Genomic DNA, 17,915 nt, shown 5'->3' with positions numbered 1-17,915 from the left:
TAACATCTCATACTGTTTCCAGCAGCAATCTCATTTGTCAAGACAACAGAAGAAGATACATCACTTTGGAATACCCTTTTGTTAGAGTCTCTGCTTGTTCTGATATTGTAAGTCACAATGCCTTTTCATCTGCATTGTTCTGTATTACAGATTGAATAAATGAGGACTGCCTGCATGGAATAAGGAACAAAATCTTTAAAATACCCTTTTAAGCACACCCACATAAGGGAAGCAAGAAAAAAACATTTTGAACTAAAGACTATTTCCAAGAGTGCTAACAGGTTCAAGATGTTTTATTTATAAAATAATTTTAGAATTGAAAAGTATCAACCCTTCAGTTGGATAAACAGAATTGATAACTTCATTATTTGAGGATTGTCCTTAAAATTCCATACTGTGAATACATTCTTTAGTGAAAGAAAAATCATTACGCATAATCATTACGATCAATTTGTTTTTTGAAATGCTTTCAAATGACTACCTCTCTTTGAACGGTAATTTAGGAACCAAGTAGACCTCAGAAATTTTTTTTTGGTGCTGCACTCTGAAATTTGTATGTACTCCTAATTTTTAGTAAGTATAATTATTTTAGTAAACATAAATGGAAAGAATGAGTTAGCACCTAACCTTGGCAATGCAGAAAATACTTTTAAGAACCATGCATGTAAAATGTCCCTAACTATGCTATTGATATGAGCATGAGATTATTAAAAGTGAAGCATGCTTGGGATCCAAATCTGCTTTCATTGTTTAGATTTGTTAATTTTTTGCATTTTTTTCACTGTGTACACTGATATATGACAGTTTCAATTCTGCTTCTGAGCACTGCGTCAGCAAGCACAAATGCACATGCTTGGGTGTTTTTCAAATTCATAGTCAAATAATTTCTTGTGAATTATTTTGACTTATATGCATGCATTAGCACAATGCTTCAATATCTGAGTTGCAAAAACTTGTAGAAACATTTAGTAAACTTAAGGTTTTTACTACAATAAAAACCTTGTCCAAATTTTAGCTCCTAACATAACTCAGATATAGTATAAAAAAGGGAGGATATGATCACTGATTAGCATCTATCAGCAGTATTTCTATATGTACACGTACCTCAGACAACAATCTCCGCTCATTTGTAGAGCATCATTTTGTCAAGATTGTTTCCTGCCTCCACCTTTAATCTACATGGACTAGCCTAGAAATCGAGGTTCCTGAGCCACAGGTAGACACATTATCCAACCCAGAATGACTCTGTTTTCATACCTCAGTTTATTAAGATATACTTTCCAAATCTGGGTAAACAAGATAAGGTTTCTATATACATCATTTAAAAAATATTACTGGTCAGAAATAGTGGTTAATAAACTAGTCAGCTGTGGCAGTCACTTTTCAACAAGAAATTATCATGCTGATTTTAGATGAGTAAGATAGTCTTTGCTAACCTGTCATTTCCATCTGATCCAATATCCTTGGAGATTTACTTATGATCTATTAAAATAAATGTTGCCATTCTGTTCTCTAACTAATACATGCGAGGAGATGTCCAATAAAAAAAATCTTCTAATGAGTGCCAATATGCTCTAGATAACTCAGAAACTAGATCACTTTTTGAACACCTGTCTGCCTGTCCCATGCTGAGATATGTATCTCATAGTTCTTTTTATTTCATAACATAAAGAAGCTCATTCATCCCTTCCTACCCCTTAACGTGATGGCACTGCAATGTTATCCTGATTTAGATGAATAAAAGAAGGTCCTGGCCATCTTAAACAACACTTTTAGAATAGCACCTTTAAAATGCCACTCAGGATGAACACCAAATTTAATGATGAATGTGGAGTTTCTAAGTGAGATGCTATTCTTCCAGACAGCAGAGTTTCAAGCAGCAGTTAATATGACAATATGAATATATGCTAGAAGACACCTAAAAATGTACGGTTGCTATCTTTCCAGCAGTGATGAAATTGTGTGATTTGCAAAGCACTATGTTGTTGTTATTCTGCCTCAGAGCTGACTCAGATAAAAGTGTAAATGCTTTAGAAATATAAGATACAGCAAATGTTTGTAAGTCTACTAACTTCTTTTTCTTACACTAGAATGTGATAGAACACGTACCTTTCTTCCCCCTGTGTTTATGCGAAGCGGAGTTAAGAAGGGATCAAAAATCATATGGCTGGTTTCAATATTGACAGGTGACTGTCTTTTCCCAACAGAGCAAAGATTCCAAGCTGAGTTCACCAAACCCCAAAAGGAGGGAACTGCAAAATATAAAAAAGTGCAAGTTTAAGAAAAGTCTGGAAAGGCTAAACAAATACATGCAAGGCAGATAGCTGGATAATTAAACTTGTCATATTGTCTGCACACACATGCTGAAACTGAAAACAAGCAAATTCATCTAGCACTTGAAATTTAAAAACTTCATACACAAAGACCAAAACATATTGTTTCACATAGTTTTGTATTAGGAAAGAAGGTTGGTAAGAAGGTTTGGTTTTTGTTTTTTTTTAATCTTTTGAAGGTACCTAGATATAATCCCAGATCAATTATAAATAGCTCCTTTGCTGTTAGTATTATAGAATATTTACTGAGCAATAGGAATGTGACTCACTAGTCCTTATGCTAATTTTGCATACGTTCAATGTGTCCTTGGACTGAAACCGTTCCATTCTACTCAACTTTTTAAAAAGTCTTCATATTTAGAAGAATTCATTAAAACCCACAGAATTATTATAAGAGAAACTCACACATTGTGATCCCAGAGAACAGGTCTGCTCCCTAGACAGGTTCTACTAATTTCTGTTCCATTCACCCAGACCTTTCTTTAGTCAAGGTTTTGATCTAAAAAAAATGTTGTTGGAAAAGCCACACTCTGGTGGTGAAGAAGGATAGTTCCCTCCCTGTATGTGCAATGGCTTGGAACATGGAGGAACCCCTGATTTTTGACAAGCTGAGTTACTTTCTGTACCCCTAATTGGAAAAAAGTGTGATATAACTATATACTGCTTCTTATCAGGGAACTGCAAGCTGAAGGTCATACTGCATCTAATCTGCAATTTATAGACAAGATCAACCTGAAATTCTCTTCGGGTGCTGAAAAAATTTCTGACTAAATGAGTGCAGAGCAACTAAAAAGATACACAAAGGACACATTTAGATTTGTGTCTGCACACTTTGTCCCTGTCTGAAGTATATAAGGCAACTTTGACTTTATCAGAATTATTCTGTAGTTTTGTGTAGCAGGTGGAAATTTCACAGGTGCGAATGTTGATGCCTTTTTTGGCTTTATTTTTTGTTTTTACATGTTGTTAAAAGTTTTCATAACCTTTGAGCCTCAAAGCATTCTTCTCATCTACAAACTGTGTGTGACAAAGTCTGCAAACCCAGACTGGGGGAAGGAGCCTGTGGCTGAGTCCCTGGGGCAGGAGCACAGGTGTTTTGCCCAGAGGGTGGAGCTGGAAACAACCCATCAGCTGCTTATAAAAAGCTTTTTGGTTGCTGTAGCTAGTTGTATGCAGGATTTTGCAATGTGAATGCTTGCTTCTGCTTGCAGTTTTTGGCTACTCTAGTGGGAGGCACGTAGAGTTTTGGCTGGATTTGAACCTCACATTTGTAGTAGACAACCCACTGGGAAGATATTCCTTGGAGGGGAGACAGGTGGAAAATATCTTCGGAGTAGTGCAGCCTTAGGAAAATGGCTGATCTTGGTGAGTGTTTTCCTACTGTGTTTTATAGAACAACTCAGTTCTTTTTGCCCTCAAAGTTTGAGTGCACTTAGGTGTAAAACTTTGGTTGTCTTAATGCATAGCTTCATGTAACTTTTCTACAAAAGTAGATAAACTTTAGGGTTCTTTTTAGGCTATTGCTTGCACAGCAAAAGTTCAGCCCAATATCTACACAGAAGTGATGCAAAGTGTTTTGCAGTTGTTGAGTATCTGCCTGTTCCAGTAGTTCATAAGCTATTGTCCACGGATGTTACTTTCATTACAAAAATATCTGAAAATTCAATTTTTCAGCTGAAGCTTTTTCTTTTTTTGTGCTAGCCTGTCTGTGCATCTACAGGTGCTACACATGCAGGTGAACTCCAGCAGCCCTGAAGGGATCCAAGTGGTACAGCCATAATTGACATGTTACAGCTAGCAAAGCTTAAAGTTTCCTTGCATGCAGTTTTGAAGTGACTATGTGCTACTAATACCTTAAATTCACTGGTGAAATATCTTTTCTTAATGCCTGACACGGACAATCAAATCAGCTCACATGCAAAGCCCAAAACGGGTAGCTACTCTTAGTGTATACTGCATGAAATCTATAAGGAGGGATGATAAGTGTAATGCTCTATGGCTCTGGGAAAGCAAAGATCAGGGAATAGCACCCAAAATGGCTAGGATTGCAGATGCCCGATGAAATTGTCAGTAATCTTTTATTTAAATAATAAACCCTGTGTGCAACCACCCACTAGAAGGTCAGATGGAAGGCCTTTAAAATAAGCGAAGCTTTGTGTAATCAGAAAAATGAACAGGCAGTATGGTCTTAAAAATTTATTTGGTTCCTCTGTTTACCCCACCAGCCAATTCCCACTTCCACTGGAGACTTACAAGACTACAGAAGTTCCCACAGTATGCTAAATGATAGTGCTAATGCTTTGAAATTGAATAAAATAAATGTAGTGCAATTAAAAATAGAACAGAGCACACTTAATTATTTGTGTTTTTTTCTGAAGAGAAATACCATAGGATCTCACTTCAGTTTTTGTCAGAAAATCCCTCTTTATGCAGGCATCTGAAATAAGTTTAGGTCAATTGAGATAGCCTGGTTTCCCTTGATAAATCCCCCTGTGGTGTTATTTTAAAAAAAAAAAGATGAAACTGTAGAACTGTATGTTCAAGAGGGAAAATATTAAAAGGGAAGTCTGTTGCTTGAATGGTTTCTAGTATTGCTAAAAAAATCTTCTGGGCAGAAATATTCTTGGTATTGGTAAAAACAATTCTTTAGCAAGCTTTTTAAAAATAAACAAACAAACTAGACATCGTAAGTGCAATAAAATGGCAAGCCAAACAGGGCAGTCCATTATCTTCAAGTTCATATTACTTAAAGATTTTATGATGTAACTGGGATTGTCCCAGAAAAGCTGCACTGGAAAATAGCTGCTATGAGGGGATGTTTTAGAATGTTATTTTGGTTTTTGACAGGGAAACCATGCATTCTGTGCAATGCCTGTCACACCAGCCCACCACCGGAAACTCAAGAAGATGGAGCTCCAATATTGTGATGTTGCACTGCAAAGGTTAGACTTGTCACCCAGGCACGTAAGTCTGTGCTGCAACCTTTGATTTCTTTCTAAATAGCCAGGAAGCTCATGATTAAGAATCTCTCCAATAACGTGCTTGTTGCTAGCTCTGTTTATGTATGGTTAGACAAAGAGAAAGTGCAGCAATGGTAAACTTACCCAGTCATCGGAACAACTTTGCTTCTGCTTCAACTGAAGGTTAATTAAGGATGACTGACCTAAGACTGCACACCTAAGTTAACTAGTGGATGAGGATATTATGCAATGTTAATGTCTGATTACACTTAATTAAAGTAATTAGTGCTGCTGCTTAGATGCTCAAAGTAATAGAAAAATATTCAGAACCATAATGGAAAAATCCAAGGAGGCTTCATGTAGGAAACCAAGGCTTAAATTAAACACAAGTACTGAATTAACTGTTTAGTCTAAAGAAATTAGTGTATGAATCTAGGAAAACATATCAAAATATTCGTTATTTTATTATTCCAGCTTAGCTAACAGACAAGGTTCTATTAGGGGTTAAGTCATTAATGAAACAGTATCTCCTTCCCCACAGTTATGTTTTATTTCCATAAAAATCTAGTCGTGTATGAGTGGGAATATGCTGCATCTTTGTGTGGACCTCTGAAGCATTTTAGACAGCAGCCTGGCTCCTGTGCTGTACAGGAGCTACTCTTACAAGCTAGTTTGCATGCAGCCCACATACTAGCTTACAATCTCATTTAACAAGGTTCTCTAGCTACTGGTTTTTCTACCAAAAGTTTCTGTATGCTGATCATGTCATCTCTGCCTTCGTGTATAAGTCCCCCTAAATTTATATCGCTTGAGAGCTGATTTGTTGCAAACATGTTACATAGATATAAGGTGATAAGTTTTTGTCTGATCAATGTCATGCCTTCAGCCTTCTCATAACAGAAAGAAAATGGGATAAATTCAAAGTTTATTTCCTCTGTATGTTGGCACACTATGGACAACAGACTTTTTGTGTGTTATATGGGGAGAAGGTGAGGGGGACTATTTATATTTTATACCTATGCAAAAATCTCTGACATCCTTATTCAGTCTGTATCTTATTGCAGCTGCTCTTTTTTTCAGTTTACTGGGAACAATTTATATTGAGATATATGAAGATGCTCTAGTATCAGCATGACACAGTAGAATGAGGGATTCTGATGGCTTTTACCAAACCTATGCATAACAACAGTGAAACAATAGCAGCTAGAACAATAAAGCAAGGATTGAATGCTATTCTCCTAGTGATGAGTACCAAGGATTTGCCTAAATAAATACAAGCCTCCCCTCTCCAGAGAAAAGCAATGAGTGATCAGTGTCCCATAAGGATGCCCTTCTGTAGGTACAGCAAACTTGCAGATAAGCATAATGGTACTGTCTGCAGTGTGTGTTGATGGACACGTAACAGTCTGCATCCATGTTGTGAGAGGAGGCAGTGGTTTTCCCAGTATGGGATCAGAGGTGCATGCTGTGTACGACATCTTAATTACTTGATCTTAGAAACAAATCATGCTGGACTCGAAGGTCTAGGTCATGAAAGGGTTGTGGACAGTTAAGCAGTGTCTCCTAATCGCTTGTCTGGCTGTCAAGGGCTTATTTATAAAAAAGTTTCTCAGAGTTCTACCCCATGCTCTGTTTCTGCATCTTGCTCTTAGCAAAGCCCTTAAGAGTTTGTAGCTAGAATTTCTCTGAGGTGCTTTCTGAAGAGTCCTTGTGATGCGCTGACTGAAATAGTTTGGTCTAGCTCAGAACAGAGCAGATGCATCACTTGGGGTGGGGTGAGATGGCTGTGCTTCCCAGCACACCTGGCTCTGGGGACACAGCATCCCTGTAGCAAAGCCGCCCTGGGCTGTGTCTGTCTGCTACATTCAAGTCCTGGCTGCGTTCTCCATTTGCACACACGCAAATGAGATCCAATTTTTATGGTGCTTATTTTTATAGATGCTTATTTTTTCCAAAGTATCTGTTATTGGTCACTGTCAATAACAGGAGATGGAGCCTAGTCAAGACAGTAAAGTTAGTTCTGTGTTGCACTGCACTAAGATTATAACTCCCTCTTTGAAGTTTGCTCAACTTCCAAGGGCACAGATTGCTGGATTTAAGTTGCTCTACAGTTCATGAGTTTAAATAAAAGGAGTCAACTTACTCATGCAGCAGATCCTTGTTTATGTATTAAGCTTTAACATCAGCCCTGGCAATAGCATAAAACACAATCAGATTGTATTTGTGCAGCAATTATTCTTGCCCTGTGTAATTACTGGTCCCTCAGATAAAATCTCAAGCTACTTTATTGAAGCTGGGAATTGAAACCACAGAGAGAATCAGCTATCTATGTACATCAATAAAGCAGTCCATTAATTATTTCCACCTACTCAACTTGAAGAAAATTACCATACTAATGCCTCTGGATAACCACATGACCTGCTCTGCTTCTACATAAAAGCCAAACGTAAAGTCATAAATGCTTTGAGAGATAAATCAGGGACACCAAAGAAATGACAGAGTATAGAATGGCATTCATGTAAGTAATTGGTCACAGAAATCTCCAGACTGCAGTAATATTAGACAGTATCACAATGGTTTCAAATTTGAGAACTGAAACTATTCTGATTTCTTTTTAAGAAGCAAAAATCTGATAGCTGAAATATATCCTCGAGAGTAAGACAGCATTACCATTATTCAAAAGATGGTAAAAAATATTAAAATTTTTCATCGATAAATCTTGAAGCATATAAAAAAATGAAAATTGTGAAGAACTCTAACAGCATCATATTACATACTGCTAATTTCATACTGGTCTGTTCAAATGTCATCTTCCCTCTGTATGAAGGATTCTCAATGACAGGAAAAGTTCAACTGCACTGGCTAAATGAGAGAGAACAGAAAACTGGAAGGGGCAAATGAGTTAAGATTCTGGAAAGATACTTTCTTTTAAAAAATGTTAATTTTCTGCTATGCCTTTAATAGAGACATCCTGCAATATCCTCTTCAATTTAGCTTTTAAATTATAGCTGCTTATTTCTGTCTAATTAAACATTTTCTTCAATTAAGAGTATTACCTGGAAAAAAGTATTCAGCAATCACAATTAGTGAGCTCTAACCTAGCAAAGCTTTTGCGTATTTTCATCTACACATTTGGGATACCACTGCAGAAAACACTACCGCTTCTTTCATTACACTGATTAAACCAGACTAATTCACTTTTATAAATTATGTTAATCTTACTGTAAAGAGCAGTTATACAACACTATGTAATTAGATTTTTCTCTGCCACACTGTAGTGAGTCAACACCTATACTAAAACTATACAAATACTACTTTAATGTTTCCCAAAAATATAGGTCAGCTGCTTAAAAGGTACTTATAGATGCTTTTCATATTATCTCTTCTTTTTGCATTATTAATATGGTAGGAGAAGGAAGGGGTGTATCTATAGGCAGAGGTGTATATCCAGGTCCAAAACTAAGCAACTTCTGTAACAGTCTTCTAGGGCCATTGTTACTACTATTCTGAAAATATAATGTACTTCTCTCTCATTTCAATCAAAAGGATATACAGTCTTGGGGAAAACTCCTTCTATGTAATGTTAGTGAAGTTCCCGCTGCTGAAAGGTTTAGCATAACTATGTCAAGAAATGGAAATGAAAACAGATTAAAGGACAGTTTGATTTAAAGGTTAAAAAGAAACCGGGATGTTTAGTAGAGTTGGCACAGATTGCTCATTAGAATGTCAGTCTTGGGTAAAGGAAATCCTTCTTGGTAAAAGAGCTAAAAATGAAAAATGGAGGGAAGAAGGCAACACCCTCTCCCCATCTTCTCAACACAAGATACTGAGCATACACGTGGACGGGATCAGTGCCTGCGTCTGCCATTCAGTCATACATTGGGCTCCCTTATTATGTCTGCCGGTGCCTGGGATGCTTGTATGAGTAACTAGCTGCATCAATTACTTGCCACTCAGCTGGCAGTTTCTAATCAAGTCTGGTCAGTCCCTCAGTCATCAATCACTGCCAGGGTTCAACAGATTCCCCTTGAAGCAGGCAAAGAACAAGCTGGCAATCACAACTGAGTACATTTGCCTGACACTCATTGTAATTTGGGGGGTGGAGAAGTGGGAGAGTTTGGCCTGAATTTAAATGTAGACTGAAAGGGGAAAAGATGAAATGCAAAAAAGCTGCAATGGTCGTTCTGCCCTTTAAATAGGCCTTTGCACTGAAATGCAGGAAACCCAGATTTTGAGCTATCGTATGATCTCTAAAAGTAACCTTTCCTCTTCATGTTTCCTCATCTTTTGTTTTTCTGTTTGTGCTGTGGTTCTTGCTGTAAAACTGGGGACTTTGGCTGTTACTATTAAAATGAATGACTGTTCTGAGGCAGGGCGAGTGAGAGCAAAGGTTTTAAAGAAGATCCAGAAGAAAAGTGAAGAAAGCTTCACATAAATGAAATTGGAACACAGGAGAAAGTTGTTCAGAGAAAAGTAATTTGGAACTTACTGTTTTGAGGAAAGGGGAAAGACTGCTTATCCAGCAGATAACCTGAGCTCTGTTCTGTAGATTCAGCTTTATTTTAATGTCTTTGGGATACTATCGATCCTTTTGTTGAAAAATATAAATGAAAGAAGGAACATAAAAAATTACAAAAGACAGCATATTTATTCTATCAAAAGTGCTCTTTCTGGATATCCCAGTGCTTCACAGCATACTGTTACTAAAACAAACATAACTCTCAGGTAGTAAGTTGGAATTTAACTATTTCTTGCCAAATTCAGTGTATGTCTGCATCTGTTAGCACTTCCTTTGTTATGATGAATATAATGAGCATCACATTCTGAAACTACAGGGCATTAAGAGATTCAGTCTGGAGAAGGCAGGCACTGAGGCCTAAAGGGTTATGTGTAAGGAGCATGCAGTAAGGGTTAACCAGTCCCATTCTCCAAAACATTTGTGCGTGTGACAGCAGCCTCTTGAGAATTACTTGTAGCTATGTACTACTTTGGTTTCCCACAAGAGTCTTACAGCTAATGACAGCAAGTAATGCAGAAATGTCCTGGCTCTGCTGACTTGCAAAGACAAGTGAAGAGCAAGCACAGAGTTCACCACTGAGCGCTGCAGTTCATATCTGTAATGACAGTTCAAGACAGAAACACTGATGTTCTGTGCTCTGGTATTTTCTAGAGTAATCAGATTTCTCTGACCCCATTCCATAGGGCTCTAGCCCTGCCTGGGGATGCTGTTTCCACAGTGAGATTACCAAAACTCTGTAACTTTGATTGTTCTTGGAAAGGCCAGAAGTCCTTAGGACAGCTGACTAGATGCACTTACAGGCTGGGAAAAAAGTGGTCTGGGCAATACTGATCTCTTAGAAGGCCAACACAGTGCTGCCAAGCCACAACTCTGAACAGAGGCATTACTACAAAATATTTTGGAATGGAAAGAAACCTTGGCTTCTCCTTAGCTGCTACATCAAACTATTCAGCTAACTGCTGTCCAGTGACTGATCTTCACTGAGTGATCTACTGCTTTTCCTAACTGCAGTTACACTCTGAAGATCTGATATTTCTGTTAGGGAAGAATCTAGTCACTGCTTCCTTGATAACATGTTGTATACATAGCATGTGGCACACAGCCTCTGCAGATAGGCTGCTGCTGAGCACAGAAGCCAGCTTAATTGTTACCTTGGAAAACTTGTGTGTTTAGGGAGAATCTAGCTCTCTTGTACAGAGTGATTAATTTGAAATACTCCTGGGATGTTTCTGCTACCCTGTGTGTGCAACAGGCAGAAGCAGAAAAGGCTTAGTGGTCCCTCTGACTCAGGATGAACCTGGTTGCATGGGAGTCCCAATAACTAAGGATCTTCTAGAGGAGTCTCACTTGCTGAATAAGTGTTTGTATCTTACTGGTCTTTACAATGTTTGACAAACTCTTTACACAGGAATTACTCTCTGAGATGTAAGGGGATAGCTGAGTGCAAGGGTATTCTTTTGGTTCATGCCACATTATCTGATTTCTGTATTCTGTGTGCACACCATGGGACAAATAAACTGCACAGAGAAATATAACGGCTTCCTACCCAACAAATTCCTGCATCATCAATCAGCTGAATGTCAGGTGGTAACTAGTATAATGAGTGTAAGGCTGGCCATTATTGGCCTAATTTTCAGAAATGCTGAAATGCATTCTATGAATTCTCTGAAATTGGGTGAAAATAAAGGAAGATGGGAAAGGATTCACTTTTTCTTGAAAAACTGGGCCATTTATATAATCTGAAAAAATCTATCAGTGTGGTATCTAGTCCAGAAAAATCCTGTACAAACAACATAAATACTGAATAACTTCTTGAAGAGGAAAGAAACTGCACTGGTGCAAGCCTATCTGTAAATCCCCTACAAACTAGAGAAGAAATGAAATTATTCATCTTCACCAAATGGCTAAAATGTAACAAACACCTGGAGAGACATCTCATGTTATACACATCCTCCCTCTTCAAACTCCAAACATGCTTCTGCTTGTTAGAGCCATTCAAGTGCGTTTGTCCATGGTCCTATTGGCTTTTGTAGCAAATGCAAGGCAAATACTACAAGTTTTTGCATACCTATCATTCAAACAAGTTTTCTGTTTTTAATATCCTTTATGAACTTGCCATTGTTAGGAACTCCTCTACCACTGGATTAATTGCCATATGTGTTGCTCAAATATACTGCAATTTTTTTAATGACAAGGTCATATTTCAAACCTTTTGGTCCATTAATGCATTCAGTTTTGAATTCTGCTGTGAATCTGAGCTTCCAAACAACCTTGCTGATCTTGCTGAGGCTGCTTTTGGGCAGAGATACAGCAAATGAAACTGCTGAGTTCCGCTGTCAGCGAGGAAACATTTTGCAAATATATTGGTTTTCACAAGGCTGTGAAGGTTCTTAAATACTCACCTAAATGTGTATTTAATGATACCAGGAAGTGTTTTCTCATTTACTTTGAAGTTTCTGGTTTTGCAGTCAAAACCAGAGAAATGTTCTGCAGCACTCCCATCAGACAGGCTAACTGGGAAGGTTCTCAAGCTGGTTTTGCTTGCAAACAAACAAACAAAAACCCCAAACCCCTCCAACCCCCCCAAAAAAACAGAAGGGGGGAAAAAAAAGGAAGCAAATATGCTAGGTGTTTCTTGGGGGTAGAGAAAGGGAGGAGAGAGTGCTGGATGCAAGGGGAATAGATATGGACAGGAATCTACAAAGCGGTGCAGGGAGGGGCAGTACAGAGTGTGGGGGCAGTGCGTAGGTGAGGCAGGGTGCACACTGATCCACTGCCATTCTACATACTTTGTAAAAAAGAAGATAGCCTGCAAATTTCAGCAGCTACAGATTCAGCCTGTAGGGGCTGAAATTTATGTTGAAGTTAGCACAGAATACAGATTTGGATCTCCACTCTCATCCTTTTGCTGTCTAAAGTTTAAATCAACTCTCTGCAAAAAATAGGTAAATATATATCTTATTTAGTTACATTACAGGTGCTAGAACTTTGGTGCTAAGAAATCAAAGTATATAAGACCAGGACATGCATGATTTTTTTTTTTAATGCTTGAATTTGTTTAAGAAAAAGCCTTCTCAAGTGCTACAATATATTATAAAATCAGAAGTGGTGAGTTAAACCATGCCAAGGTATTGTCATAATCATTCAATTTAAAATTAGCCACCAGAGGGCAGATCATGTGTTCTTAAAGGGTTTGCATGTTGTGCCAGGGATCTGAAATGGACAGGACATGATTAGTTCTTCCCCTGAGTTCAGTATCTTCAATCTCCTTGTAAATGGCTCTTCGGATGGATGGGGGAGAACAGGCCAGGGATTACATAAACAAGGAGCCAGAGAAGGAGAAGCATGGAGCCTGTGCAATAAAGCAGGGCTATGCATCGCAGCAGTCTCCCAGCCGCTGGCAAGAGGCCAGCAGCTACAGGACTGAGTATCAGGTCACAGAGTAGACCCACAGGACAGGCTGTTCAGAGAGGATTACTTGGCAACAGCTCAAGGAGACTGTTGGTGTAAGCCAAAGTGCCAGAACAGCATGGATACTCTAAAGATGGAAGCTGAAGGAACTATCTCCTCTCAGTGTTGTAGGGTGACACTACCATACTCTTGTGTGACTCTGATATACTGCTATTGCTGTTTCTAATCTGATCGTGCCTGATCTCACCGTTAACACATACATGTAAAGACACAAAGAGCGACTCCTCCAAATTGCTTTGGAAGCTTCTGACTGCAGGCAAACGCACAACTCAATCTAGCAATTGAATCATAAGATCAAATTTGCTCTGAATGCATCAGGAAGAATTGATGCAGGTAACGGGCAAGGAGTGGACGCTCCCTCTTGATGTAAGATAGGATTTTGCTGCTATGCTGTCATCAGTGCATGAAAATGGAAGTGCACCACCTTGACACAGAAAGCCAACAGTAGTAACTGAGTTGTGAATGTCAGGTGTGTGCTCAAGGTTAGATCAAATAGCCCCTGCAAGGAGAACCCTCTATTATTTCCAAGTAGCAACTCCACAAACTGACTGAAAAGCTGTTTAGCACAGCAGTAATCTTTCCAGAACCCTTCCTTAGCTAACTGTTTTCTTAAGCTATGGGTGTGTATGCGTGTCTCATACTAGTGTCAATCACAGAGCACTACAAAAAATGCTGCTCCTCTGACCAGTGCTGGCAGGTGGCGTAAGTTTGTAAGGCAATAATCATGTGACATTTTCTTTCTGTGGCTTGTATGACTTATTTCAGCTTGTGAAAAATGACAGTAGCAAGCACACTATTTATGTGAGAAATACAGCAATGCATGAGCATCATCCAATCTGCAAGGTACCTGCTCCACCTTGAAGAGCATCACAGCAGCACCCAATACATTTTAGCAAAGCAGTGGAGAGACTAGTCAGAGGTGTGATGCACAGAATGCAGAATTGTAAAATCTCTCACAGGCATGAAGACCGTAATCTACTTCCCAGTGTGTTAGGGGAGAACAGAGGGCTCGTAGTTCTAGAACACTCGTGACAGCCTATTTCTCTCTGCCAGAGATTGTAACAGCTCAGAAGGAATGAGCATCAATTGCTTCCAAGGGAGATGTGTAAAAGATAATGTATGTTGCCTTTTTGGCAGCAAAGATTCACCAGAAGATAGTGCCTTGGAGGCTTTACTACTTGTGACCTTCACACAGAACCAAATACATCTTATTTTCTGAATAGTTTCAGCCTGTGGATACAGCATTTGATGGTCTTTCTAGCAGTAGAAGAATAAAATCACACCTTCCTTGAGAAAAAGAGGTTTAAGAAGAAAAGTGTTAAATGGTTACATCCAGATGGAGTAGAAAATTTATGGCCATGTACATGGAAAAGGCTGCAAAGATGACTAAAACTACGTTCTTATGGATCCAAGCTCCTAAATCAACTCTAAAATTTATTACGAATATGATTATCAAATACACCAGGTAATTAAAAAAAAATCACCTAGAGGCAAAATCTGTAGCCTCATAATTACTGAAAATATAAGTTTAAGTTGACCTCTGTGTCACAGGCTTGCTAATATTTTTAGAAATCAAAATATGAACAGAGTAATCCTGGAAATAGGACTAATTGAACTAGTCAATGGTAACTCCTCAGGCTTTGGAACTACCAGCTCTTAACCTTTCCTACCTAATTTTTTTTTGGAAGAAAAAAATTCTTCTGACTTAAGTTCCCACTTGATTTTTCAGTTTTAATTTGAATTAGTTGAATAAACATACTGAAGTAAACATTCTGTCTGACGCAACAGAGAAACTGCACCTGTCAAAAGGTCGTTTAGAACTGTAACAAACTGGTTCCATATATTGGCCACTATCTTCCATCAGTGCAACAGTCTGGCTTTAACACTAGCAAAAAATAAAGTACTCCTTTTTAAACACAAATTATATTAGCTGATCTGAATACATTTAGTATTAGTTGACATGATTTCAGTTTGCGCTCTCAGTGAAAAAGTGAACACAAACTGTTAGGCACGAACATAACGCTTGTTTTTCTATAACAGCCTTATGTGTTTTAGATATATGGCAATGTGCTTTAGTATTACTTATGCACTTCTAGTAGAAGTAATATCCAGAAGGCTTAGTAAGTACAGATTAGCTATCTTTAGTGGTTTTTGCTTCTGTTTAAACTTCCTCTAACACAAAGCTACCAAAGCTAAGTCAGTAATCATAAATCCTATTAAAATTGCCATGTACAAATACCCATTCACTATAGATGAAGCTTACTCTCAACAAGTTTTTCCAGTATGACCTGACCAAATAAAGAAAAGTAAATACCAGGCTTACAATCAAAACTGTATTTCCTTCCAGTTTACTTAACCGAGTTTCTGCGCTGTCCCAGGCAGACAGGAAATGGAATGATTTTTTGAGACTTGATGGGACAAATAGATTTTTTTTTTTCTTTAAGAAAAGCTTTTTATCTTGATCTCTCACAACAATACATACAATGACTTTTCTGTCTGAGCTTTAAGAAAGGTATTTCAAGAATGAAAACAATTAGTTCCTACCCTGCTTTTCAAACAGCTGTAGAAATTTTGCTGAACTGTAGTGGTATACATTGAAATAAAAATCCCTCTTGGTTTGCATTCATCTTAGCAGAAAAGCAACAGTGGTTTAGCAACTATAAGCTATGTGCAGTGACTAAACTTACTCCAGTCTGCGTGCCTTTCTTCTTTAACAGAAAAGATTGAATATGTTACGAGGAAAATAGAAAGTGCTTATTTCAGAAATATTTTCTAAGTAAAAAGTTGAATGGGAATCACAAGACCTTAGCAAAACAAAATAAAAAAATTCTCATGGCTAGTGCTAGCAACACTGTCCTCCTAAAGTTTTAACTGTACTACCCAGAATTACCTTGGCTATTTAATTGTGGTGCAAGAGAAACAGGGCAAAGTCTGAGTCTCACAGTTAGGCAATTGTCATTGGAAGCTTCACCTACATCAATAGTGATGCTTTTTCTTTGTTCTGCACTATTAGCTGTTGTCAGCTAGGGTAACGGATATATCTATTATGCTGCCAAAGGAAACCAGCAGAGCAATATAATGACAATTCCTGGACCACTTATAACCAGCCTACTACCTAATGTACAAAAGGAGTATTAATTTATTTTCTGTAGCATTAACTGTGGCCAATTTAATAAGAAAATGGTCTCTATACATCATTTCTTGGGACTTGGCCCAGTGATTTGCTCCTCAGTCTTAGGATGTGAAGTAATACTTTTTGCTATATTTGCGTGTGAGATATTTCAGAACAATAACAATACCTGGTGTTCTTGTTACTCCACTGATTTGCTATGATTGTGATTTTTTTCAGTAATAATCACTCTTTTGAAACCTCAGTGTGATGATTTCAGTGGCAACACATCGTAGGTTTGAAAATCTTCACAGGTTCAAAAGGAAACAACTTGAGCACTGAATATTTCCTAACAAGAAAGAAGTAGCTAACAATAGTAAATTATCTGGCTTTGCAGAAAATAGTTTTACTCTTGGTGATTCAAAATGGATGTCTTGCAGGGTTTTTTTGGTGGAAAAACATCCAGTTTTAGATTATCTAAAGTTCCTTCCTGTTTCTTCTTTTGTGTGTGTTTCAAAAAGTTCTGATCAATTCTTCAGTAGGACATTTTGTTTCCTCAGAAAAGCCATAGTTATCAAGTTATCCCTTTCTTTTCTGGCTGAAACATTTTTATTAAAATACAATTAGTGCTTGCAGTTAAGTGCTTCCCTGAATTACAGATACATTCTGAATACACATCACTTCCCAAAAGATACTAAATAAATTATTCACATCTAATTCCAAATTTATGCTTCATGTCTTTTACAGTCCCTGAAATTCCCCCTTTAACTTCTACTTTTGGGCATGTTTCATGCATGTTCTGTTTATATGCAGCATATAAAATCAAAGTGGACACAACTTTTTAAACAGAGGGGATGTTTGCAGGTGGCTGAGGAAGAATCTCTATTTTTGTTCACACAATTCAGTTTGCGCATTTTCAGTTTCTCTTCCTTCAAAAAATACACTCCAATTTGCAGGACAAAAAGCTCCATAAACTGTAACCTCTGGGAAATTTCTTCTCTGATACCATCTGAAGCTTCTTGCTGCCATCATTGGTGGAAGGATTTTGTGATGCATTTTAAATCAAAAGTTCTTATGAAATGTTGTCTGGATAAAGCAGTTCAGATGGACTGCCTAATGTAGAAGCCCACAGCAGTCATCACAGACCTGACTGGGTATCTCCAAAGATGGCAGTGATTATGAAGTCTCCAGTTCTAGAAATTTCTTTGAAAAAGTAGGAAGCACAGTTTTTGCAGCCTAGTGAGGTTTCTTTAAGATCTCTTTTCCCTGTGGTAACACTTCTTATAACTTCTTGAAAGTCTGAAAACACTCTATAACTCATTAAGCAGATGAACCTCATTTTCTGCAGTCAAAACAAACATATTACTTCCAAGGCAACCACTACTCTCCATAGGCTGAAGATGCATTAAGCTCACATTTAAAACAGGTGTTAACGGTATTAAAAACCCAATACATTTTGATGGACTCAATCTTTCTCCTGGGAACTATTCATTATGTGTATGTTAGAGGTGGCTCTAACACAT

The 17,915-nt window shown here is 37.9% G+C and overlaps 1 protein-coding gene across 3 annotated transcripts in view; it reads right to left on the bottom strand.

The window, feature by feature from the left end:
• Positions 1 to 17,915, bottom strand: part of CA10 (carbonic anhydrase 10) — a 207,166-nt gene that overhangs the window by 123,446 nt on the left and 65,805 nt on the right. For all 3 annotated transcript variants that reach the window (XM_050908445.1, XM_050908446.1, XM_050908444.1), the window contains exon 4: positions 2,110 to 2,252. In XM_050908445.1, the coding sequence (XP_050764402.1) occupies positions 2,110 to 2,252 (143 nt within the window). The remainder of the gene's footprint in view (positions 1 to 2,109; positions 2,253 to 17,915) is intronic.

Source organism: Gymnogyps californianus, chromosome 19 (assembly GCF_018139145.2).
Source record: "Gymnogyps californianus isolate 813 chromosome 19, ASM1813914v2, whole genome shotgun sequence".
Taxonomy (NCBI): domain Eukaryota; kingdom Metazoa; phylum Chordata; class Aves; order Accipitriformes; family Cathartidae; genus Gymnogyps; species Gymnogyps californianus.
The sequence above is the reverse complement of the archived record's forward strand: the minus strand, read 5'-3'. Positions and strand labels throughout refer to the sequence as shown.